A 27,317-nucleotide genomic window follows, 5' to 3' on the forward strand; every position below is an offset into this window, starting at 1 on the left:
CATGTCCCAACACCATTTATTAAAAAGTTCATCTTTCAGGCGTCTGGGTGGCACAGTTGGTTCAACGTTTGACTCTTGGTTTCAGCTCAGGTCCTGATCTCAGGGTCGTGAGATCAAGCCTGTCGTTGGGCTCCACGCTCAGTGTGGAGTCTGCTTGAAATTCTCTCTTCCTCTCCCTCTGCCTCTCCTGCTTGTTGGCTCTCTCTCCTTCTCTGTCTCAGATAAGTAAATAAATCTGAAATAAATCTGAAATAAAATAAGATAAAATAAAATAAGATAAAAGTTCATCTTTGTCACCTTTATCAAATGGTAAAGCTCCCAGGGCTGGCCACTTCCTAGAGATAGCATGCAACTCTCTGAGAAGCACCCCTTTCAAGTGCAAACCAGGCAACCCGCAGTCCTCGTCCCACCACGTCCGTGACCCATTGTTGGCCACTGTCCACCCTACCCACGCAAATCACTGCAGGGCCAGGGACACACACGTAAGGACAGCCCTTGTGACCCAGAATTTGCTGAAATGACTCACACCAGCCCATGCTAAACCTGCTGAGCCTGTTTCCGTGACCCGTTTCTTCCCACAATAAAGACTTTTGTCTATGTTTCCATGTCCTGCTTCCTCTCGTGTGGCCCCGTGGTGTGGCGTTGTGTGGCATGCCTCCTTTGTCTTGGGAACTGAGTGCAACCAAGTAGTTTGCAACAGCAGGAATCATCCCCTGGTCTGCTGTCCTTCTCCAGACCTGAGTAATAGTAAAACCTACATCCTGCCCCATGTTGCCTGGGAACGTTGGCCTTGGACTCTCATCCGTGCCTGTAAACGCTATTCCCCTGCTCGCTCCCAACCTTTCTGCCAATCATTTTGCTGATACTCCAGTCGGTTCCTGCCAAGGCCTCAGCTGGGGATGAGCGAGCCTTTATCAGGTGCCTTGACCAGGCTGGAATGACTCGGGGCTAATCCACCCTATTACATTCCTGCCTCTCGAGCCTGCGGGAATCCACGAGGAATCCAACCACAGATGCCGAACCACAAGGCCCAGGGCCCGTGGGGTGTTCTCCTGTGGCTGAATTCTTCCACACGTGGACTCTGCTTCTAAAACTTGGCTTTGATTTGTTTTTTCTTTTACTTCTTCTTCAGTGTTGGCCCCACAACCTGACCGTGTTGCTATCGTGACCGGAGGCACGGATGGTATCGGCTATTCCACGGCGAAGCACCTGGCGAGACTCGGCATGCATGTGATCATAGGTGATGATCGTACTGTTGGCTAATGGAAGATACCCAGTTGTTCGCTAATATGCAAACAGTGATTTGCTTATAGGTTAAACAGATCTGGGGAACACCTGAGGGTGTCTTTATAAGGACTCTGGTCCTCGTGCAATGAGGACCCACCTCAGTGACCTCATTTTACACTAACCACCTCTTTAAAGACTCCCTCTCCAAATAAGTTCACATTCTGAGCACCTATGAGGTCCAGGCTTCAACATATGAATTTGGGGAAGACACAACATAGCCCAGTGTAGACCGTGAACAGGTTTTCAAAGACTGCCTTCCTCTGCAAGTGTCCTATAGACACGACATTGTCCGTTCTTCTGTTTGAAACTCCCTCTGTTCTTTATCCTGGTGTCTAACTCCTTTTTGAAAACGAAGGGATTTTTTTTTTTGCCTGGGAAAGCGAACAGAGTTCAAATGAATCCATTGTACGTTTGTTAATTTTCCCAGTGAATTGGGGGTAGAATTTTTAATCTGCTGGGAAAAATGATACGGTGCACATCACCTTTGAAAAAAAGAAAACAAACCAAGCACTTCATGCTAATCATTGTCCCCCCCATTGACATCATTTGCATTTAATTACTACCTTTTATGGTGTCTGTTTTTACAGAAATCATATTATATGTCTGGTTTTAGGTGTTAAGGATTGCTATCATTTAAGACTTTCTACGTAACATTACCCATGGTCCTTTACTTATTCATTTGTGATTTATTTCTTCCTTTCTCCCATTTTTTTCTTCCCCTTTTTGCCCGCCATCATTTTTTGAAGGATAATTTCAGGTTAGAAGCGATAGTTGGGGCTCGGTATTTAAACATGAATGTGTTCCACTCCTTCCTGGCTCTTGACAAGCTCAGTCCTTGGACCCCCGTCAGCATCTAGTGATGCCTAAATGCACAAACCGAAACCCATAATATTATAAACTAAATGATATTGGGATGCAGATATAAAAATATATAACACACAAACTTGCCACATGATCGTAGACACGAAATCTTTTTTTTTTTTTTTAAAGATTTTATTTGTTTATTTGACAGAGATAGAGACAGCCAGCGAGAGAGGGAACACAAGCAGGGGGAGTGGGAGAGGAAGAAGCAGGCTCATAGCAGAGGAGCCTGATGTGGGGCTCAATCCCACAATGCTGGGATCACGCCCTGAGCCAAAGACAGACGCTCAACCGCTGTGCCAGCCAGGCACCCCACGAAATCTTTATAGGACAAATAACATGACCTACTGGCGGGTTCGGTAACTCCTACTGAGTGGAAGCTGTGATGATCTTAAACTTTATTTTGAGACAGCTTCAACCCCTGAAGTCGGGTCTGAAAATATCTCTGGTTTGTGTCGTGGCCAAGTCATAGACCCCGCCCATCCTCCTGTGTCTTGTCCACATTCCATTGGGGATTGGCCACCATGATGATGTTGACTGTTGGTGTTAAAACTCACAGACCCCCTGAGTTCCATGGGGGCGGATCTCCGAGGAGGCTCTTAACCCAGATGGGGAACCCCCAGGTCTCGCCAGTGTGGCCTTCTGTTGTCCTGGGAGAGGTGTGGCTCATGCGGGTATCCTCAGCTGTTCCTTCCTTCCCGTGATCAAATGGACTCATGCTTCTAACTTTGCTCTTTTTTTTTTCACTGTTGCAAAACATGACTCCACAACTTAAAATTTTTGTATTGTGTGGCCTTTGCCATGTGTCACTCTTTTGAAAAAGTGCAGTTTCTCACAGTGGTCCCTCCCTCACGGACCCACCTAGGCATCTTTCTCTCATGCACAACCCAGTCTGTAGAACAGTGCACATTTGTCAGGCTTTTGGAGGGGACGATTACTTCTTAGTTGACCTCACTGTTGTTTTTCCTCATCGGTATTTTTTTCTGTGGGGATGTGTCCAGGTCCTGTTTGAATCGATGTGCAAATGATAGAACAGTTTTTGACAAGTCCTTGCAAGGACAGTCCTTACCAGCATACATATCTATCCCCTAGATGACAAGCAGTTGTTGGCAGGTGTGGGGGTCCTGCAGGACAGGGGACCTATCTGAGTGTGCATTTCTGGAACTCCTCTTCAATTTTAGCATTCCTGTGACGTGTTTCTCTCTCCTTGGGACCTGGGCACATCAGGGAGACAGGACGTGTGAGCAGAGGGACTCGGGTCTCTGGGACACTCCTGCCATGTCTTGGATTTCTGCCACCATCTGGGATGACTTGATCAAAGTGACATCAGGGGGGCACCTGTGTGGCTCAGTCAGTTAAGCATCTGCCTTTGGCTCAAGTCATGATCCCAGGGTCCTGGGATTGAGCCCTGCATCAGGCTCCCTGCTCAGCAGGGAGTCTGCTTCTCCCTCTCCCTCTGACCCTCCCCCCTGCTCATGCTCTCACTCTTTCTCTCTCAAGTGAAAAAATAAAAAAAAAAAAAAATTTTAAGTCAAAGTGACCTCAAACCATGAACAGAAGGAGAAGTAGGTCCCCTCTGAGGGTCCGCTGGACCTGGGCTAGAGGCAAAAGGAAGCTGGTGGAGCAGGATGGGGAGAACCCTCTGTTCTGAAAACAGATGAGGGCTAGCATCCGGTACTGGGAATCTCTGCCCCTCGTGACTTCGCTAGTGCACCTGTCTTCTTTATCTTCTTAATTCTTTGTGAAACTAGGCAATGTTGCAATGCAAAGAAGAAGAAAACAACATTATTCCATTTCTGTGCTTTTTGCCTCAGTGTGATGGTTTAGGTCATGATGAAGTCTAGATGGGTTAGGTCATGATGGGGTCTAGTTGGGTTAAGCCATGAGGAGGTCTAGTTGGGTTAGGTGATGAGGAGGTCTAGATGGGTTAGGTCATGAGGAGGTCTAGTTGGGCAGGTGATGAGGTCTAGTTGGGTTACGTGATGCTGGGGTCAAGTTGGGTTAGCTGATGAGGAGATCTAGTTGGGTTAGGTGATGAGGTCTAGTTGGGTTAGGTAATGATGAAGTCTAGTTGGGTTGGTCATGATGAGCTCATGAGAAGGTCTAGTTGGGTGAGTGATGATGAGGTCTAGTTGGGTTAGGTGATGATGAGGTCTAGTTGGGTAGGTCGTAATGAGGTCATGAGAGGTCTTGTTGGGTGAGTGATGATGAGGTCTAGTTGGGTTAGGTGGTGATGGGGTCTAGTTGGGTTAGGTGATAATGGGGTCTAGTTGGGTGAGTGACGATGAAGTCTAGTTGGGTTAGGTGATGATGAGGTCTAGTTGGGTCGGCAATATGATGTCTAGTTGGGTTAGGTGATGATGGGATCTAGTTGGGTTAGGTGATGATGGGATCTAGTTGGGTTAGGTGGTGATGGGGTCTAGTTGGGTTAGGTGATGGTGAGGTCTAGTTGGATTGGTCATGGTGAGGTCTGGTTGCATAGATCACCAGGAAGTCAAGTTGGGGTTAGGTCATGCCGAGGTCTAGTTGAGTAAGGAGTGTATACTGCAGACACAATGCAGTGAAAGTATGTGAGTAAGCATGTGGTACTCATGCACTTGAGGACTGGAACCCCGACTCTCCTATCACTTCCTCATTTAGGTGATGTTTCTGGAGCAACAGGAACAGTCCTGCCAGCACCAGAGTTCTCCTTCTCTTGAGTTACACAGAGTAAGCAACACTTGTTCTCCTCACCCTCCTGCATCTTCTTTCCCACAGAGCTTCTAATTATCTACGTGGGTCACAGTTTGACCCTCTCAGTCCGTCCAATCAAGAGTGAATGTTCCCTCCTCCCCGAGTCTTTCAGGGCCTAACTGCATATATTCCGAGAGGGACAATGTTTCATCTTGTGTGACAGTTTGATTCAAAGCCACTGAACGAAATATTATCATTGGACACTTTAATATAAATTTCATACTAAATAGAAACTAAGAGATGTATATATTCAATTTCAAATTGGCCACTCCTGAGTCCATTAATGTTTAAAGAAGAATCAGTTACTTGCTAAGGAATTGAAAAGGGAACCTGGCTCCAACCCAAGCACATTAATATTGCTATTAATACATTAATTATTAAATTTCTCATCTGCTCACGATATCTCAGTTCTTATAGCTTCAAAATACTATTTTGGTGGAGGATCTTTCTTTATAATGCTTCATGAATGCTTCTAAGGTTGAGACCAGGGGCCAGTAAATTTTTTCTGGTGTGGACCAAATGATAAATATTTGCCTAGGTTTGTCTCTCAGTGATCAGCTCTATCTTGATATCAGGAAAGCGCCATTGTCAATATTTAAAGCTACAGACATGGCTGTTGTTCCAATATATTTTTTCTTTTTCTATCAGGGAGCTCATCCAATGTGGGCCCAGGTCCCTAGTTTGCTGGCCCTGGTTTGGGTTCAACGTCTTTAAACTTAGCCGCCCACAGAAAGCACGAGCAGAAGGCAGACCCACTGTGCTTGTGCCTAACTTCCATCCTGGTTAAGTGCTCTCTCTCATGCAATATTTGCTCAGTAAATGTAGGAAATCTCTAGCGATTGCGTAGGGTCAAGGTTCCATATCCAGCTCTGGTGAGCCAGCTGATAAAGACGACCTTTGCCAAAAAAGTGCCCGGGTCCATACCTCTAATACAACGCCTTCGGGGGAGTAGTGAGCTGCCCATCAAGGGGTGCTGTTACAATGACCAGTTTCCCCTGCTGGTTTGATGCCCCCCACTTTCTCTGGCCATGGATATCTCTTTTGGGAACATGGACCATCTCTCCCACATCATCGGCCACCCCTCATGCCACGATGGTGAACGCCAGATGCATGGCCCAGCAGTGGATGGCTAGTGAATATTTTTAAATTGCATGGGATTTCCAAAATAAGCCCGTGCATGTACATGGCCCCAGCTTAAAAAAAGGTGAATTTTATTTTGTTGCATTGGATGCCTAGAACATTTAGAGATGGAATGTAACTTTCCGGTTATCCCTCACACGGCCGCCCGTCCGACTGTGCACCCCGCAACACAGCAAGACTCTGAGCAAAACTCGAACAACCGTGTAATATTCTCTTTCTTCAAGGGAGCCAAAGGTGTGAAGACTTTCACAGCTGCGTTTTCTTGACGTCTGCAGCTTTGAACTTCTTCAAGGTGGTGGCGCTTTATGTAATCCTTTAATTCACCCACTAAAGATGTCTTTTGCCATATTTATCTCAGCTACATCTCCAGCTGGAGCCCAAGACGTTTTCAGTTTCACGACGTTCACCGCTGCTGCTGTCTGTGTTTCCCTTAACTCTTTGTTGTAAACCCTTTTGCTTTTGGAAAGGGCTTTCCTTCAGGGTTTTCGGGGCGGTGGGGACTAGTCAATGACATGGAGTAATTTAATTAGTGCAGGATACAGTGGCAGGGGTTCCCTAGCAAGGCCCCTTGCGTGTTAGTTAGAAGACAAAAAGGAAACAAAATAGAGGAAAACAGCATGCAGAAATGCCTCCAGAACAGATTGCTTGGCTCTGTGTTTTCATTGAGATCTCAAGAGGGTTGTCCCCTGGAGAACACCTGGCCAGCAGGGGCTGGACGCAGCTGGGAGGGTGATGTGAGCCACCCCACCCCTTGGGACCTGGTCCTCCCAGGCCAGGTGTCTCTCCTGCTGTCCTCATGCCACCTGTCACTTCTCGGGGCTCCAAGAGCTTCACGCCCACGCCTGTGTTCCTCAGATGCCAGCTCTAGTCCTCTCGTGCGGAAGCACTCCCATGACTCACCCTTGCAGGGAGTTTCGGGGTTGGCTCACCCCACAAAGGAGCTGAACGTCTACCTGCAGTCCAGTTGATTCTGAGCCCTGGTGTGTGGGAAGACAAGGTGTCCTGATGTTCTCCCCTGAACAGCAGCCCCATTCGGCACACCTTAAAATTCAGACCATGTGCTCAGGGACACGGTTGGAAAACAAGACACCTTCCTCCAAACATCAATGCACTGTCATCTAGTAAGACATAAAAGAAACCTCATTGACTATTTTAACACCCAAATTTCACAGTCTCTAATTTTATGGTGATGTCCCTCACACAGCAAACATGCGTGACCATTTTTCTAAGCTCACGTTTCCCCGGAGCCATACCTGTGGAGTTATTGATAAGGAAATGGGAAATCCCAAGTACGTAGTGGGAATGGCCCATGATCATTTTACAGCTCAGACCACCAGTGAGTGGAGGGAGGCGGACGTCCACTAACGTTCCTTAGAAAGTTCTGTGTGTGCTCTGACCTTCCTGCCACCATTCCACGCCAGGGCTCGATGACAAGCCGTAAAGAGCCCCCTCCGGGGTTGTGTTTTGCATCTCAAGACAGCATTTTCTCGCGCTCAGTAATGTCTGGACGACCTTGCCACTGATCGTATCTTTTCTTTTCCTCGTAGCTGGAAATAATGCCGGCAAAGCCCAGGACGCTGTGAGACAAATACAAGAAGAGACTTTGAATGACAAAGGTAGTGTTTGCGAGCTACGCGGCTCTTGTCCTTGGTCCGAGTTGGTGTTGGCTGCTGAGCTGCAGACCCTGATGTGCGATCGCGGGTGGGATCGCGGGCGCGAGTGGTGGAGGTGGGACTCGGGGGTGGGGGATGTCTCTCCCTCTGGTGTGTTTCTTTTGGGGATTTCCGGTCCCCCCAGAGAGTGGTGAATAGCAGCAAACATGTCCCTGTGATAGCGTTGCTTTGTGTAGGCATCTCTGTGGGAACGCTTTCGAATGCGCCGGTCGATTGCATGTCTTGCGACGATGGGACGTTGTTCCCATTCCGTGTCCATCTCCAGGGCTGGCGGCCCTCGGCGCCATGTCTTCACACAGGAACCGTTAGATGCTCCTGCCAGCAGGTACATCTCCTGGTTGCTGGTTCTGGACTGCAGATAATTCCAACATGGATATGTCTGGCACCACCTTGCTCTGTAGCAAACCCTGTAGTGCTTGCTCTCTCTACTTGTCCAACCCGAGCAGTGGACACCTGTCTGTAACATCTCTCCCAGTTGCAAGTGCTATTGAGTGCTTTCTGAGCCCTGCTCGTGGGTGGGCCTCATGTTTAAGGAAAGAAGATGCACGTCAACCATCTTGAACTGGATCCAACCAAGATGGCGCTTTGAGCATGTCCCAGATGCTGGGGCTTCTGCTGTCTGAGCTTATGGTAGGGTGGCTCTCCTCCTCCTCGTTCTTCTCCTCCTTCTCCTTCTTCTCTTCTTCCTCCTCCTCCTCTTTCTTTTCCTTCTCCTTCTTCTTCTTTTTCTTTTTCTTCTTCTTCTTCTTCTTCTTCTTCTTCTTCTTCTTCTTCTCCTTCTCCTTTGTCTTCATCTTCCTCTCCTCCTCCTCTTCTCCTCTTCCTCCTTCTCCTCCTCATCCTCCTCCTTCTTCTTAAGATTTTGTTTGTTTATTTGAGAGAGTGAGAGAATAAGCAGGGGGAGGAGCAGAGGGAGAGGGAGAAGCAGACTCTACACTGAGTGTGGAGCCCGACTTGGGGCTCTATCCCATGACCCTGAGATCATGACCCGAGCCAAAATCAAGAGTCAGTAGTACAACCAACTGAGCCACCCAGGTTCCCCAATGGTGGTTCTTCTTAATAAGGCAGGAGAGAGAAGGAAAGCCATGGATGGCAAGTCTAGTTACCATCTGTCCCGTGGTGCCCTTATTCCCCACCTAGCTTGTGCAAGGCAGCCATAAAACTTGCCATTTCACCCTGTGCACATGGCGGGGGGATGTCCTAGCTGCCTGGGACCTTCCCCGTAGCCCAGAGCCAGTCCAGCTCTTTGTGGAACACCAGGCATCTGTTGCAGATGGGAGCTGATTGCTTCTGCCACCAGCCGTGCACAGAAGTGATCACCACAGATGATCCTTGTCCCCATCCCCGTTTACCATGGCTCAGGGAGGTGGCGTTCTCCAACACAGTTGCTTCCCAGGCCTGCGGCATCACGGGGAACAGGTTACAAAAGCAGATTCCCAGTCCTGCGAGGAGTCAGAGCCTCTGAGGCCGGGGCCTGGGCATCTGCATTTCCCTCTGGTTGAAGCCTCACGGCCCCGTTATGAATGGACTTGCACTTGATTTCCAGACCCAAAGAGGAGTCTCTTGGGAAATCACTAGATCGTGTGTTCTTTGTGACTTTTGAAAAATTCTGAGTAAATTTGTAAAGAACAGTTTGCCAAGACTTGCAGTCTAAGCAAGGAGGGAGTAAAGGTTCGTTCATGAGGTTTATGAGGTTCATACGTTCTAACAAAGCTGTAAGCAATAGCCCTGATTTCTTGGAGGAAAGAATGTTCTAAGAGCCATTTCTACCATTAGAAACGGCTCATGCTGGCTCCCGTGCTGTGTGTTGAGATTCAGGTGTGGGTATGCAAAGCCTGTGCTTTCAAGGGACAGCTCTTTGTCAGCTCCTGTGTGCTAGAGGGGAGGCCGCCGAGGGTCTCGGGGTCTGCAAGGCAATGAAGGCAATGATTCCTCATCACGCGGGATGGTGAGCTCACTTCCGAGAGCAGGCACACCCCTCTCCTGAGAGCCGACAGTGTGCCCCCTGTTGGCAGCTCCTGCTTCTTCCTCCTGTCAAATGGCACCAAGTAGGCATGTGGAATTAGCGCCTGGGAGATCCAGGCACTTGGGTGGCTAACCCTTCAGTTGCAGACCCAGGAACCTCAGCCCATCTTGATGCACGCTTCACTCCCTCACTGCCTCCTGCTCCTGGGCATCTCCGTTTACGAAAAGGGCAGACCCTTTGTGTGAACAAGAAGCATGGCTGCGCGTCCTTGGCGGGGGCAGCTGGCCCTTCTTTGTCCTTTCTGCTTCTTAGAATAGGACCAACAAAGGCCCTAAGGGGGGTCACCGGGTCTTGGGCAAAGCCTGGCCTGGGAGCATACATGCAGAGCCAGGGAGGTGTCTGGACCCGAGCCGGGTGAGCCCTGAGGTGTGCAGCATGGTTACTCCAAATGGGGACCCCGTTCAAGGTGCTTGCCTGTGTCTATTATGATCAAATGGGTCAGTAGGGTGAGCAGGGAGGAAAGAGGTCTGAATCAGACACACACACACACACACACACACACACACACGGGACAGCAGATGCGTTGGCAGCCCCCCTTCCTCTTGGCACATCTCCTTGCAGTCAAACCTAGCTCCTGATGCTCTCCAGAGCTGAGCTCTGAGGAGACGCTTCTCTCCAGAGCAGCGTGGACCCTCTGGGGCCTCTGAAATTCTTGCCCACACACCGCCAGTAATGCAACTTGGATTGAGGCCCATGGGAGCCTCAGTTACTCATGGAGTATGGCTCTTGTAGGATTCCGGCATTGGGTAATTCTGTGGGTTTTTTTTTTTTTTTTTTGAGCAAGCAAGCACACATCCTAACAACATTAGTGTAGGTTCCAGCCAAGAACACAATGATTTCTCAATGCCTACAGGCTGTCCAGCCCACCTCTACCTCTTCTCTAGACTTACTGTAAGTAAAAACAACAAGAGAACAATGACAAAGGTCTTAGTTGGTTGCTTCATCCTCCTTACTTTCTGGTACTTTCTGCCTTTGAGGTCATGGTTAGTTGAGATCCTACTTTGGGTTAGGGTGGGAGGATGTCCACATACCAACCTTTAACTAGTTGAGCTCTTGGAAGGATAGAACCAAGGCAATATGGCTCATTTCTCAAGTGAGAGATTTCCCGGGGACAAGAGTTTGGGGACCTTATCATCATGTGTCCATGACGCCAAAATCTTTATTGCTCTTGAGTAATAACTACTGAAGAAAGCTGTCTTGTTTGGAGCAAATACTGTCACTTGTAGGAAAGAAAGAGGAAGAAAGAAAGAAAGAAAGAAAGAGAGAGAGAGAGGGAGGGACGGAGGGAGGAGGGGGAGGGGGAGGAGGAGGAGGAGGAGAAGAAGAAGAAGAAGAAGAAGAAGAAGAAGAAGAAAGGAAAAGAAAGAAAGAAAGAAAGAAAGAAAGAAAGAAAGAAAGAAAGAAAGAAAAGAAAGAAAAGAAAGAAAAAGTGAGAGAGAGGGAGGTAGGGAGGGAGGAAGGAAGGAAGAAAAAATACAAAACCCAACACCACCACAAAAACCAACGACAGAAAGCCATAACAGCATCCCAGCGAACCTAAATGGGAATAGAGAATTTCAATACTAGTAAAAGAACTTAGGGAAGGTAATTCTGTTTTGGACATTCGCCATAGACTCACAGAAAGCCGGGCAGAATCCCCTAATCCTAAACCTTTGGCGTGATCCCACTGGAAATGCGGAGTCTGCAATCTTCTGTAAAAGGCTTGGCTTTGTATTCTTCAGAAATATCTTCTCGACCAGTTTCCGTCTTTCCTAACATTGTTCCGCCAGCAATAGCTTGACTCCGTCTTTATTGGGAAGAAGGGCCGGTTGTTTGATTCATGGGCTTTTTGCTCAGGTATTATGTCTGGTTTGCTTTCGTTGAAAGAGAACTTTTCCTGTGCCAGGAGAAGTCAGTTGGGTGCACTTGCCAGTAAGATAGTTTTACCTTAGAAATACATCTTTGAACTATAATGTTTGGATTATCCAACTGACTATAAAATAATTAGTCATGGAAGCAAAAAATACTATGATGTCATTCTGGTATTCATTATGGGACTAGGTAATAGCGTTTTTGGATCGCAATCTACTAGTCTTCTCTCATCCGAGAGAGATTCAGATCTTGAATGTAGACCTACCTTGAGATGAGTAGACACCTACCATTTTTCTTCTACTCATAGGCTCTCTGATTTTGCAGAATGATCCTTCTGGAGCTTGGTCCAATTGGAAAAACTTGAGTGAGGGTTGACTGTATGGATTTCTTTGTTCCCTCCACCATATATCTTTTTCTTTATGGCTTAGAGTTCTCCAACACCCAGCACCTACTTGGTAAAGCACTCGATAGGAGTTTGTTGGCCAACAGTCAACGGTATCCCCAAGAGAAGTTCGAACAGTATTCTGCATGTGTGTTTAGGTCTGGCGTATACTCAAGACTACTTATCTTCCTTACTTAATATAAAATGGCCCTTACTGATGTGAATTTTTCAAACTAGAGTCCTTTTTTTTTAACCTTTCCATTTTAATTTAGTGTCCCGAGTTAGGCAATAAACCGCCATGCTAGCTAGCTAGCTAGATGACAGCCAGGCAGACGGACGGACAGCTGGTTTCCTGTGGTAATTAGAAGGTTTAGAAGGTCACTGTGTCTTTTCTGAAAGCATGGAAGGAGAAGCTCAGCACTTTCTGAAAATTTAATCGGCTATTATAGCTCTCACCTTGTTCCTTACATTAAAAGGCTCTTCATTGCTCAGGCTTGCAACGATTAATTTTAACCTTTCGAAACACTAGCAAGGTGAGTTCTATGAGAGAGAGCGATTGTCTGCCTGGTTTCCTTAGCTCCTCTATAAATACCTAGAGGATTAAAAAAAAAATCCCACAAGGAGGAATTTTCATCTTCAGATTGCCTGCCACATTCTTCTTCCCCCACCAGTAATTTATGGAATATTTTCACTTCCCCCAAGGTCATTGGCTGTTTTATCTCCACTTTTCCTCTGGACACATCTTCAATGGTCCCTTTGAACATATCTCAAGACGCTCTGTGCATCTAAGCTAAGTAATGGGACATAGCACATGTTACCGTTTCAAAAAATAATTCCAGAAACGTTACTTCTGGAATATTTTTCCCTCTGGGGGAAATGACATAGACTTTAGTTAGTATAGAATAGAAGCTAACATAATATAATAAAATATTATTATAGAATAGAAGCATGCGTAAGAAGGGGTTGGCTTTTTAGAAGATAAAACGTGGAGTGTTATGTAGAGATATTTCACACATGTCAGTTAGACCCAAGGTATAGCGGCATGTTCTCTGTGATATGTGGTTTTGAGTAGGCAGGACCCATCATGTTAGTGAGTTAGAAATCCGTTAGAGCCCCCTGGTAGCAGATGCTGGTAACCCTCACGGCCAGGAGAGTCTCCATAAGGTACCATAGGGCCTTGGAGATAAATATTTATATTTCCTGTATTTGCAGGTTTTATCTTAAAGGCTTTTCTCACGGAGCCACATTGTACTCTCTCCAGAGAAGTGTGGGATTTGCATGGTTCTAAGTATTTATTTGCAGATAAGTTGATCCCTCTCTACTCATGATCTTTTCGATCTTCCCCTATGCCCCCGTTCCCTCAGGTTTCCTTCTGGGGCTGTTTCACTTCTGCCTGAAGAACTTCCATTAGCATTTCTTTAACCTTGGGGTCTGCTCATCAGAAGTTTCCATACCTTTCCTTTGTCTAAAAATGTCATTACTCTGCCTGCATTTTTTGAAAGCTATTTTCCATGGACCCAGAATTCCAGGTTGAAAACATCTGACCCCCGCAGGATATTTAAGGTGTTCTGACATGGACCTTCGTCATCTGGGATGAGAAGTCAGCTATAATTATTATCAATATTTTGGGAATATAAGTGTCTTTTCCCATCTTTTCTGTTATTTTCTCTTTTCGTTTTCTGTTTTCAGACGTTTGAGCATATGCATAGGTGTGGTTCTTTTTCCCCCTGTGTTTATTCTGCTTCGGTGTAAAAGGCTTTCTCTCTCTGTGAGTAGTTGGACGTGATAGAATTTAGAGAATTTTAACCATTTTTTTTCCCAAAAAACTTTTTCTGCTCTGTTCTTTCCATGTTGTTCTTATGAGTCTACAATTACACATGCGTTAGGTAGTGTGGTACTGTCTGGCATTTACTTGATTGAGCACTGTTCATCTTATTCTAGCTTTTAAAAATTTTGCTCTGTGCTTCAGTTTGGATAATTTCTTTCTTTCTTTTTTTTTTTTTAAAGATTTTATTTATTTATCTGACAGAGATAGAGACAGCCAGCGAGAGAGGGAACACAAGCAGGGGGAGTGGGAGAGGAAGAAGCAGGCTCATAGCAGAAGAACCTGATGTGGGGCTCGATCCCAGATCGCCGGGATCACGCCCTGAGCCGAAGGCAGACGCTTAACCGCTGTGCCACCCAGGCGCCCCCAGTTTGGATAATTTCTATTGACCTACCTCAAGTTCACCGAATTGTTTTTTCAGTTGTGTCTGTTATACTTTTAATCCCATGACTGCATTTTTGATTGCAGCAAAATAAACCATATTTTTCAGGTTTAGGGTTTCTAGTTGGTTATTTTTAGTTTATCTATCTTTTCTAACTTTCTTCATGTCCTCATCCTTGATGCCCATCTGTTCTTGTAGCCTGTTTCATATGGAGTCGTTATTTTAACGTCCTTTTCTAATTCTAACATCTGCATCATCTCTGAGTCTGTTTCTATTGATTTTTCCCCCTCTTGACAGGAGGTGACATGTTGTTGCTTTGCGTGTGAAGTGATTTTTATTGTGTATTAGATCCCATGACTGATCTGTGGTACACTCTGGATTCTGTTATCTTCCTCTGAAGGATGTTGGGTTTTGTAGCAAGCAATGATATGACTTACAGGCTACCTAGGTCTTGTGGAAGCTCAGCTAAAGTCTGGTTATCGTAAGTCTATTTCGTTGTTGCCCTTGGGCCTTGGACAGCGCTCTTAATCTTGAGACATGGTCCTTTCTTAAAAGACATAGACCGTCTTGGGTTTCAGGTGAGAGTCCAACATGTTCACCAAGTCCTTCCAACTTGGCAGGACTCAAATGTCATCTTGTCTCCCCAACACCAGGCAGCAACTGAAATGTCCGTGCTCACATATCAACCTTCCAGCTGTTGTTTGCTTCTGAGCTCCTTCGTGTCTCGAGTTCGAGTCTTTGACATCCAGTACTCAGCTAAAGGGTCCGCAGGAGTTTCTATTCACATTTGGATGCTCTGCCCCCCCCCCCACCTTGGCCTTTCAGTTTTAGGGTTGTACCTGTTGATTCCAGCTGCCCTAACAGCTCCAAACGTTGCCCACTGTCCTCTTAGCCCATCTATTTATTATGTTCTCCTGAGCTCTGCACCTGTGCTCCTTTCGCTTGTGGCATTGTACTATCAATTCCAGCTGTCCCAACAGCGCCAAACTCTGACCTTTGACTCCTTGGCTTGTCTATTTACTATTTGTACTTGAGCTCTGCACCTGTGCACCTTGCAATCTGTCAAATACCCTTATTGGAGGGGAAAGGATAAATAACTGTCTTTTGCAAACCAGGATTCGTGGTCATTCCCAAATAAGCTAGTGAGGCTACAATGAAGAGCTTGAACAAGAGAAATTGCTAAAGTCCTTTATGTTCGCAATTGCCATAATCAGGGAAACAGCCAACATCACACTGGGTACTTGCTGTGTACCGGGTAATGTTGTAAAAACTCACTACGTGTGTTATTCACATGCCCTGTCCTTTGAGGTAGGTATTATCCTGACACACATTTTCCAAATGAGGAACGTGGGGTCCTAAAGAGTTTAGAGAAGTTGCTCCACGTTGTGCAGTTAATAAATGAAGATGTTGGAATTTGAACTCAGTGTTCAGGAATGAACTTAGAAATACATGAGATCCTTAGGGATGGGGAGGGGTGGAGAGCGGCAGGGAAGAGGAAGAGAAAGGAACTGGCAGATGGCAGTTGAGTTGGGTGTCCATCAGCCAGGGTCTTCTAGTAGTACTGGTTTGTGTAGTGTGGTGTGTTTTGTCCCCGGGAAGACCTATTACACACATACCTGGCTTGTCGGTAAGTGTAGGTAGCTGTGAGTTCACATGTGTATGAGGACAAAGATAGCGTTCCATGCTTCCGTCAACGGGACAAAATGACAGCAAAAAACACATGGTAGTATGACCCCCTCTTCCTATCAGCAACAATTCAGCAGAGGAAACCATGTGCTTCCCAAGGGCCCTGAAAATCCCCCCAAGAGCTGGGGAGGGTTCTAGGGTCTTCACAACCCATGACAAGGGCATGGATCCTTCAAATCCAGAACATCACCTGAGGAGGAAGCATGACCCGGCTGCCATTTGTGTTCTGGGTACCTATCCATCACCCAAGATGAGATCCTGCTTTTCCTTCTGCCCATAACATCTTGCTTTTCCATGTTCTGTCTTGTGGGACATCTTTCTCTGTTAATAAATTTAAGTCCTTATTTTTAAGGACTTTAAGGGACTTTTAAGGACTTTTAAGGATTTTTAAGGGACATCTTTCTCTGTTAATAAATTTAAGTCCTTATTTTTAAGGACCTCCTTCCATTGTGGAGATATATTAAATCATTTGCCTATTTTCTGATCGATGCACATTTTTTTTATTATTATACATGCTCCATGCCCTTGGATTTGTATCCTTGGACACTTTTTTATGTTCCCCTTGAGATGTATTCTGAAACGCAGAATGAAGCGTAGAACAGGCATGGACTGGTGTTGGCAGGGGGCTCTCCAGGACACCGGCACCAATCACGCTGTCCCTTCTCCCCCACTGTGTGTTTCCCTGCTGAACCGCTCATCTGGGTAATGATTAGGCCACTTGGCGAAGCCGTGTTGGCCTGAAGAGGACTGGCAAGGGTGAAATGTGCCCAGTGACATAGGACGCAGATATGGCTATGCGTTGCTTTGGGAGCTTGGGGTGGAGATGCCTCTCCACCTGGGCGATCTGGCTGCCCATCTGCACGTGCCCAGAGCTAGCCTTCTAAACCTGGAGCTCACCTACACATACTTGGCACGTTACACCGTGGGGTTGGTTCAACCTTTTTCTCCTTCCCTAACTTACGTGTCGTGACTCCACAGCCTGGAACATGCTGAGAAGCCCTAGGCGTGGAGAGGAAGGGCTTTCCGTGGGATTTCAGTACTTGGCAGGCCTGTCCCTCAGTCACTTACAGCATTACCTCCCCAGGTGTGGGCTTTTCCCATCAGACACCTGCCCTGACTCGTCCTTTGAGGGTTCCTGCTTTGAGTGTTCAGTTGATGCTGTGTTTTCTCCCGTCCGATGCCAGAGAGATAATGAAAGGGTTGATGTGATATCCCAGGATGGTGAGGATTTCCTACATTTGCCATCTTAGAGCGGGCTTCCTGTCTCTGGTTTTCTGGGGCGCACTTGTATGTAGGAATCTCACCTTACAGAATGGCTCTTCTACTTTGGAGAAAATTCTATATATGCTCTGCTTGTAAGATTAAAGGTAAGAATGCCTGTTTAAAACTTCCCTTTGGGAAACAAGTCACAAAAAGCCCTCTTACCTGTAACACACATTCTTTTTTTTTTTAAGATTTTATTTATTTATTTGACAGAGATAGAGACAGCCAGCGAGAGAGGGAACACAAGCAGGGGGAGTGGGAGAGGAAGAAGCAGGCTCATAGCTGAAGAGCCTGATGTGGGACTCGATCCCATAATACCAGGATCACGCCCTGAGCCGAAGGCAGACGCTTAACCGCTGTGCCACCCAGGCACCCCAGCACACATTCTTTCTTTGTACCTGCGGGTGGGTAAATGGCAACATGTACTATTGCTCACCTGCCAGCTATGGCCACACCTGTTTGAATCTCTACTGTTATTATAAAAAAAAAAAAAAGAAAAGAAAACAACAGACTTTAATTTTTTGTGGCATTTCAGGCTCCTAGAAAGCTGAGCACAAAATACAAGGAATGCCCAACTACGTGGCCCCCCACCCCTCAGTTTCGCTAATTATGAACATCTCGCATTTTTAGGGCACATTGACGACAGTCAGTGAACCAGTATGGACACGTTATTGTTAATGAAAATCTATAGTTTACATGAGGGTGACTTTTGGACAAATGTACGGTGACGTGGGTCCACCATGACAGTGACGTGCAGACTCATTTTATTGCCCTAAAATTCTTCTCTGATGTACCTACTCGTCCCTCCCTGCTGAACCCCTGGCGACCACTCCTCTTTTTACCGTCTCCATGGTTTTGCCTTCTCCAGGATGTCCTAGGGCTGCAATCATAGAGTCCGTAGCATTTTCAGACTGGCTTCTTTCCCTTCGTAATACGCACTGAAGAATCCTCTGTATCTTTTCATGGCTTGAGAGCTCCTTTGTTTTCACGCCGAATCTATGTTTTTAGGACAAACTGCCCTCTACACAGGATTCTGAATGCTCATGAGTAAGCACAGGCAGAGCTAGGTCGTAGGGGGGTTACACAGACGAGGATGGACGGCCGTGCACCGTGTTTTCACTTTGTGAAAATCCAGCTCTCTTGTTACTTCGGAGGATGGTTAGGGTAGGGGTCTGAGTGACACTCAGGATCAGGATGAGGGTCAGGGTTAGGGTTGGGGTCCGGGTCAGGGTTCGGATCTCGGTCAGGGTCAGAGTTAGGTTCTGGGTTAGGGTCAAGATCAGGCTACATATAGGGCTAGTGTTAAGATTAGGGTGAAGGTTAGGGTCAGGGTTAGGGTCCAAGTGAGGTTTAGGGTCAGGATGAGGGTCAGGGTTAGGGTTGGGGTCCAGGACAGAGATAGGTTCCGAATTAGGCTCTAGAGTTAGTGTTAAGGTTAGGGTGACGGTTAGGGTCAGGGTTAGGGTCCAAGTGAGGTTTCGGGTCAGGATGAGGGTCAAGGTTAGGGTTAGGGTTAATATCAGGGTTAGGGCCAGAGTGAAGGTCAGGGTGACGGTTAGGGTCAGGGTTACTTTAGGGTTGTGGTTTTTGTTAGGGTTAGGGTCTAGGGTTAATATCAGCGTTAGGGTCAGAGTGAAGGTCAGGGTTACCGTTAGGGTCAAGGCTATGGTCGAGGACATGATCTAGGGTTAGTTTTAAGGTTAGGATTCGGATCAGAGTCAGGGTCACGGTTAGTTAGGACAGGGTCTAGGGTTAACATTAGGGTTGCTGAGGGCTGGGGTCTGTGGGTCAGTGCGTAGTTTAGGTTAGTGTTAAGGTTAGGGCTAGGGTCATGTTCATGGTCAGGATTAATGTAAGGTTAGAATTTAGATGTTGGGTTCGTGCTACGATTATGTTTCCTCGTATGGTTCGGGTCAAGCTCTGCAGATCAGGGTTGTAATGAGGGTTTGACTCAGGGTTGGGGGTATAGCCGTGGTTAGGTCAGAGTGGAGGTCAGGTTAGCCTCAGTTTTTGGTGAGTGCGAAGATTAGAAGTGAGGGGTTGCAGGTGCTCTAACTTGCTGTCAGAGTCTGATCCCACTTTGGGGTGAATCTCTGCCTGGTGTTTTAGTGCATAGTCTTCCTGACACCATATCTGGATATATATATTATACCCGAATATCGAGCACCTGCCATGCACCCCTGGTTTGCCGGAACTCCTTCTGGGCTCTGAGTTTATTTCTGTCTCTCACCTTCTTCCCTGGGCAGAGGGCGTCCCCTTGCCTCCACGGCCGCAGCCCCCCAGGGGAGTGTTTGCATGTGTTTGGAGCTGAGTTTCTGATCTCACATCATCTTTTCTGCACATGGGACTTGTCGGGAACACGTCTCAGTGTCAACGGTATTGAGCACGGGGTTGTTTTACAAGTTAATTACCCAGAAGATTATCGCGTGGTTTTAGCGGTGCCTATTGTATGCACTATTTAACAGATAAGGAATAATGAGTGTCGTTCCAACAGTCACAAGGTGGCTTTGTCAGCTCAGCGAGAGCGCCTTATCCTGGCTGCCTTCTGGCATGTGGGCTCTGTTACACAGAACTCAGGTCACAGATGGTCAGGGGGGCGTCTGAAAGCAACGCTGCGCCCATCCTTGTGGGGCCTTCTCCTGCCTCAAGAAAGAGGCACCTCACTCCTGCAGCAAATACCGCCCCCGCTACCCCATACAACGTTTATCAACTGTTCCTTCCCTGCTGTATGTCAGGCTCTCAGATCCAGCTCTTTCCAGCCTCTCCCTTTATTCAGCAAACACCTCTGTTTTCTGCTATAGCTTTGAAAACTATTAACGACCACTAATACCCATAGTTTCTGAAATGGCAGCAGTGTGGAAATTGGGGGCTGTTTGCTCTCTTTCTCACAGTCTGGAGCCCCCATGTACCCCCAGCAGAGGATTGTGCCCTGGGAGGCGCCCATAAAGGGAAGGAGGAAAGGTTCCCATTGAGATGCTCCTTGCTTAAGGCAAGCTGACCCCCTTTGCTCAAAAGAGTAAGGCCTCAGACCATTCACTGCCTCATTTCCCATTGCTAGAAATTTCTAGGTATTATTATCATTTTCTTAGGGAGTTATGGTAACAGTGGTGGGGTCTGGGCACGTTTGAGAGCCATCGGTGGGGTGGCAGATGGATTTGAGAAGGTACGAATTACTTGTCAATGCTCCTGTGGGCTGATTGATGGCCCCCAAGAAGATAACATCGATAGATGGATGGGTAAATAGCATCTGGCCCATGCACAGACTGGAATATGACTCAGCCCTGAAAAGGAAGGATAGTTTGCACCTGCTAGGACATGGATGGACCTTAAGGATATGGTGCTGAGTGACATGAGCCAGACACAGAAGGACAAATCCTGTGTGATTCCACATATGTGGGGTCCCTAGAGGAGTCTCAGCCGTAGAGACAGAGAGTAGATGGTGGGGCTAGGGGGCGCCTGGGTAGTACAGTCGTTAAAGCGTCTGCCTTCGGCTCAGGGCGTGATCCTGGCATTCCGGGATCGAGTCCCACATCAGGCTCCTCCACTGGGAGCCTGCTTCTTCCTCTCCCACTCCCCCTGCTGTGTTCCCTCTCTCGCTGGCTGTCTCTCTATCACATAAATAAATAAAATCTTAAAAAAAAAAAAAGATGGTGGGGCTAGGGGCTGGGGGCTGGGGCTGGGGAGTTAGTGTTTGATGGGGACAGAGCTTCAGTTCGGGAAAATGGTAAGTTTTGGAGACGGATGTGTATTTTGCCACAAGCTTCTTGCCACGGGGTCCCTCTGCCCATCCTGGTGGCCCAATTGAATGGGACCAATAATAACCCCATAAAACTCACTCACCTATAGTGTCCACAGACTTGTCGCCTCCACATGGCCAGGGGCTTCCTCAGGAGTGAGCCAGGCACCTGAGCAAAGTGCCCCAGCAGGTCACATGAATCAGGTTCTGGGGGTCCCTAGAGGTTCCTCCCCTATCAGGGGAGAATGTGGGTATCAAGCAGGCAACCATTTCCTCCAGATGATTCTTCTCTAGGATTCCGTCCTCCCCCCACTCAACGCTGGTCCCTTTTTTGCACATGTTTGGTCTGGCTGAGGTCTCAGAGTTGGGGGACCCACCTCACCCTCATCTTTCCTCTGTAAGTTCTACTCTCACTTCATAGCCCTTTGTCCATAACCTCGGTCCCCCAATAAACAGTGAGGTGGGAGGAGCCTCTTATTCATATTTACTCTAAATGATTAAAAGGTGGGATTTCCACATGCCCAAACACGTTAACTTTTGAAAGCTTCTAAAGCACGTAGACAGAGAATTCGCATCCAGTAAGACACTATTTTATAAAGAATAAAAACGGAATCTGTGGCCTTTCTATTCCATGCCGCCATCTAAAGAATATAGCCAATAAATACTGAGAGAATTTAGACAGCCCTACGTTCTTGAATTAGTACAAAATGGGGGGGGGAATTGTGTCTGGGTGCCCCAGGACTGAAGTAAAAATTAGGGATGAGGAAATGGAAGTATTTGTGAAGAAATAAAACACCAAGTGGGACCAGAGAAGCCGCAAACAAGATTAATAATCATTTCCTTTAAAAAAATGAAAGAATAATAATTCACCGAACCATTATTCATCTTCCACCGTGCAAGAAGGACAAGAACAAATTAAGTATGCCTTGCAAGAAGAAAGAGGAAATAACGTCTAATAAAATGTGATTTAAATTTGGACGAAGAGCAATTTATTCTTGACTCTGGGCTAATATCTTTGATTACCAGTTAGAAAAGGATGTCTCATTCAAAAAAAAAAAAAAAAAAAGAATTTTCCCAAATGGGTGCCAAGAGAAATGGAAATCACAGACAGATCTGCCATCTGTTGAAATAGCAAACGTCAGAGCTCCCCACCGAAAGGTCTTCTTGCCTACGATGGAATTCCTTTACATTTTCCCGAAACCTCCCATGGTGATCTAGACCAGTGGTCTGCAGACTACTACCCTGGGCTAAAAGCTGGCCCTCCACTTGTTTTTACAAATAAAGTTTTATCGACACACAGCTGCACCCATCCATTTAGTTCTTGTCTGTGGCTGTCTGTTCTAGGACAAGAGTTGAAGAGTTCAGCCCACAAAGCCAAAATATTTACTCCCTGGCCCCTTATGACCAAAGTCTGCCAGCCCTTGGTTTACGCCATTCAAAGTGACCAGAGCCACCAAGCTTACTCTCTGTGTTAAATAGAATAACCTATGTTTTCTTCCCAAATGGGCACTTTCCAAAGGAAAGTCACAGACCAACCCTGCTGACCAACCTAGAGACAGAATAGCTAACTTAACGTTAGCTACTGAGTCGACTTCTAGGTTGAAAAATGCCCCTTGACAAAATGCAAATACATCTTCATTCACTTACAGAGCTATAATGCTAGTACATTTCCGAAGATAATAGCAAAGCATTCAGAATAATTCCATATCCATTAATTAGTAGACCTCTAAAGGAATTAATTTTGTAGCAACAGCTGGAAGGCAGGAGGGGCTCTGTCTACACCTGAAGCATGAATTGAATGGATAACAAATGGATTTCCTTGCGCCCCTAACGCTGGTGGGTTGGTTCTGCCTGCTGGAATGAGATGAGATGAGAATGGTCCGGAAGTGAGGATGATAGTAATCGATTAGGGATGTCTGCTGTGGTTATGGGAGAAGGAGGTTGGTCATATGCCACATTCTTGCCCTTCTGGTGAGTTGTCTCATAAGCCCAGTAAACCGTTAGTCATTCAAAGCATCAACAATCTCTAGCAACCACTCCGACCCTTCGGATGCGTCAGGGAGGCATTCCCAAGGCGTAGCCGCTGCTGGCACTTTGCAGGCACTCGGCAAATACCTTTTTAATACCATCAGATGGTTTGGGTTCTTGCCCACATGGGATTTACATTCTAGCTGGAGAGGCAAATTAATGCAAGAATAGCCTCGTCCATAATTCTCAGTGAACAGAATAATGATACACACTCTACAGCCATGTTCTTTAACCAACTGTCTTAAAAGATCTGGTTGCATCACCCGCCGTGATGCTACCACCTCTGATTTTCCAGGCACCCATTGGTTCACTTCTCTGCAGCCTCTGCTTTCTTGACTGTCCCTTTTATGCCACATCCATCAGTGCTTGAGGCCAGCATCTCACACTACACACCTTCCCCTGCGTATTGCGTCCATGATCATGGTGCCCGCTCGCACTGATATATTTTGCTCCAAAAGTCCTGCCAGCTGGAGCTCTCTCCCTGCTCAGCACATTCAGGACTGAACTTGACGTTTTCCTCCTCCCTGTTTCATTCTGTCAGTGGCGCCATCACCTCCCAGCTGGAGGCTAGACCCTGGAGTTTCCCTGATGGTTTTTTCCACCTCTCCATTTTCCTTCCTATCTTCAGTCAGTAACTCAGCACTTTGTATCTACTTTGTCAACATCTCTCAAAAACGCCCATTCTGTTTCTGTGTTACTGCTGCTACCCCACCCCAGGTCACACCTGTCCTAGTCCATAACAGAACCTCCTTGCTGGCCTCCCAGCAACCAGGTTGTTGCCAGTCTGGACTGCCCACCCTGTAGTCCAGAGTCATGCTACTGCCTTACCTGTGTAAACTCCTATGGGTGGAGAACCTTCCATGCCTCCTTTCCGTGGCTGCACATGTGTACATGTTGTCTCTGCTTCTTGGCTGTTCTCTTCCTGACCATCCAAATCCTACTACCCCAGACTTCTCAGTGTCCACAGAAGACCCTAAAGGAGCTATCCTAAAGTCAGGTGCTTTCACTCCTTGCTCCCGTAACCTCTCCCTTATCACCTCCCTCATGCATTGTGCCGTGGTTTGTCTAGCTGTGTCACTGATGTCCCTGGCCCATAGCATGGTCCCTGGCATATCAGAGGCACATGAAAAACACTGTCTAACAGGAAAAAAGTGTTGGAAAACATCTTGTACATTGGGGGATCTCAGTGAAGGACAACTGCTATGATGCTGACCTTGGTCATGGTGGTGATGATAGTGGTGATGATGGTGGTGATGGTGATGATGATGGTGGTGACGGTGATGATGGTGATGGTGATGATGATGATGGTGATGATGATGATGGTGATGATAGTGGTGACGATGATGGTGGTGATGGTGATGATGGTGGTCATGGTGATGATGATGGTGGTGATGGTGATGATGGTGATGGTGTTGATGATGGTGGTGATGATGATGGTGATGATGATGGCGGTGATGGTGATGATAATGGTGGTGATGATGGTCATGATGGTGTTGATGATGATGATGGTGGTGATGGTGATGATGGTGATGATGATGGTGGTGATGGTGATGATGGTGATGATGGTGGTGATGGTGATGGTGATGATGGTGGTGATGGTGATGATGGTGGTGATGATGGTGGTGATGATGGCGGTGATGGTGATGATAATGGTGGTGATGATGGTCATGATGGTGATGATGGTGGTGATGATGGTGATGATGGTGGTATGTTGATGGTAGTGGTGGTGATGATGTTGGTGATGGTGATGATAATGATATGTTGTTATTGGTGGCAATGGTGGTAGTGGTGGTGATAGTGATGATGATGGTGATGATGTTACATGATGATGTTGATGGTGGTGGTGATGGAGGTGATGGTGATGGTGATGATTGTTGCTCTCTTATCCACCCCAGCTATTATCACATAAAATCACAAAATTGGGGAAGTGATGCCCAGAGACTGTACTGGGCTCCGAGGGATGCTGAGCTAGCTGCTGGCACTGAATTTCACATTCGTGTCTGTCCCCTACCATAATCTTTTCCTGCTGTGCTACAGGAGAGACTCATTAGTTCTGTGGCTTCCCTCCATGCCCTGTGTTGGGATCATATTTAATTCAAGATAATTGTCTTAATGAATATTGGAAGAAACTAATCTGCCTGCCTGTTTGACCTTGGACACTCTATTTCCTAAAATTTTTGGTCTTCTCTCCCGAGCTACAATTTTGCAACTCTTACTCCAACTGAGAGAACAGCCTTTTCCCCTGACACTACCAGAAACGAATTAATTCGTGTTCATATTCATTTTCACTGATACCTCTGTCACTTGGGATGGAGGTTTCCGGTAAGAAATCGTATTTAATATTGCCTTTGTCACTTTACAGCCTTGCTTTTGCATAGAGCATTCGTCAGACATCCTCACGGTCACCATGGTAGCTGGATATGCTTTGCATTGATTAAAATACAGTCTCTGCAGACAACATCCCATTAAAAACTACTCAATCATTTCCAACGTTCTTATATTAGAACTGCGATTGAACCCGACTTCTCTGTTCTTCCGGTGGCTGAAATTTGCACCTTACAAAAACACTTTTTCTGAAAGCCCTTGCTCGGTGAACTCGGTTGCATGCCACTTCACTTTTGCCTTTGGACAAAGGCACAGAGACACCACACTTCCAAGGAAATGTAAGTAAAGAGAATTGATTTTCTCCTCATTCTGCCCAGGGAAGGATCAATCTGAAGGTTGTAAAGAGATTTGAGGGCAATGATCATTCCGCCTCCTCCTGTTTCATTCAAGTCTGAATTCTGTGAATTCTAATAAGCACATTCCTCCCATCAGACCTCCCTGTCTCCGACCTGTGGGAAGTGTTCTTCGGGGAAAGACACTTTGCCTATGTCGGTGAACCACGGTTTATCTAGGCACATCTCCTACCTGGGATGGGGCCCCTGTAATGCCATGTGAGGCTCATGCTTCACACACTGCCCTGGATGATTCGTGAGGTCCAGTCTTCATTAGAAACATCCTTGCTGTAGGCGACAGTCTAGACTGTCCTGTGGTCCGTCCATCTGAGCCTATGTCCCTGCCACGTCCTCCTCCTGGGGGCCTAGGGAAGCTGGCTGGGTCTGACACCCTCCCCGCCCTCATTGAGCAGCTGACGCCAGCCTTCATGCCAGTAGACTGACAGGCCAAGGATGGTGGTTGAGGGGCATCCAAGATCACTTCTCCAAGCAGTGGAGATTGTGTTACTAAATAGTTTCAATAAGCCAGATGAGTCTAAGAGAGCCCACGGGACCTCTCCAAGCGTTCTGTCCTCTGCAGGTGACAGCTTTGCTGTTGGCCATCCAAGCCGTGGGTGACATAGACACAATGCTTCCCCGTTGAGCTGGCTCTTCCTGAGCGGAGCAGGTCGGGAAAATGCCACACTCCAGCCACCTGCCACCACTCCTATTCTCCACATCCGGAATCAATAACATGCACCTGCCTCGTTGAATGAATTAATTCATGCACCTATCAGGAGACTTCTCCTTTCCAGGAGAATTCCCATCATGCCAAATGTCTTGCTTGCTTCCCTTTGGCTGTAGCTCCTTCCTGGGAATCTGAGATGCTCTCGCCTGCCACTGTCATAACAAAGATGCCTTGTGACTCAGCCGCTTCTTACAGCACTGACCCTGTCATTGTAGAAATTCGGTGATGCCAAGTCTCCCTTCTCCTATTATACACCTTTCCAGTTTTTAGAGTTCTTCTTTGCCACCCACATGGCTTTCAGATGCTCTAAATTCAGCACCTTCTGATTCTGTGAGTTGGCGTGTAGGTCAAGCTGTCCCAGACATGATGGGTGGAACCAGACCAGGGTGCCTGCCTGGGGTCTGTCTGTGTCCCTAGGTGAGACCCCCCGTGTGTGTGTTTGTATGGTTGTGTCACGCATTGTCTTCCTGCTGGCAGGCAATATCCATCAGTACCTGCTTCTCCTCCCTCTGTGGCTTCATCTGGGGTTGGGTACTTTAGATAATGTCTCTGGGCTGGTGTTAATCCTGGGCCATGGCTGGAGAATAGCTTCTGAGAACTAAAGGGGCTTGAAGAAGAAATGTCCGTAACACTGTCATTCGAGGGCTCACCAGGACCCACTTGAGGAATCATCTTCTTCACGGTCTCCTGTATATGACAGCATATGGCAGCTGGGCGCAGCATCTCATGGCTGGTATCCAGACGCCCTGCTTGTGTTTCCTTTTGGTTCTGGGTTCAGCCTTCTTTGCTCACGTCCCTGTGTGTAATAGCTAAACTTTAGGTGCCGAAACCATATTTCAGAACAAGACACACCTTGTGACTGGTGTAGACTGCCCCTTGTGTCGAAATCAGCAGATATTCTCAGAAACATGCGGATGAATGCCCGATGTCATCACACCTCTTTAAGAGCTGCACGAGTGTCCTGGGGCTGTTGAAATGAATCAGTACACACGGGGTGGCT

The 27,317-nt window shown here is 47.0% G+C and overlaps 1 protein-coding gene across 7 annotated transcripts in view; it reads left to right on the forward strand.

The window, feature by feature from the left end:
- Window positions 1-27,317, forward strand: part of LOC130544375 (dehydrogenase/reductase SDR family member on chromosome X) — a 207,432-nt gene that overhangs the window by 23,927 nt on the left and 156,188 nt on the right. For all 7 annotated transcript variants that reach the window (XR_008960608.1, XM_057315869.1, XM_057315859.1 and 4 more), the window contains exons 2-3: window positions 1,133-1,240; window positions 7,569-7,637. Coding sequence is in view for 6 of the 7 variants with exons in the window: in XM_057315869.1 (XP_057171852.1) it covers window positions 1,133-1,240; window positions 7,569-7,637 (177 nt within the window). In the remaining variant the exon portion in view is untranslated. The remainder of the gene's footprint in view (window positions 1-1,132; window positions 1,241-7,568; window positions 7,638-27,317) is intronic.

The sequence above is a fragment of the Ursus arctos genome, chromosome Y, assembly GCF_023065955.2.
Source record: "Ursus arctos isolate Adak ecotype North America chromosome Y, UrsArc2.0, whole genome shotgun sequence".
NCBI classification, from domain to species: domain Eukaryota; kingdom Metazoa; phylum Chordata; class Mammalia; order Carnivora; family Ursidae; genus Ursus; species Ursus arctos.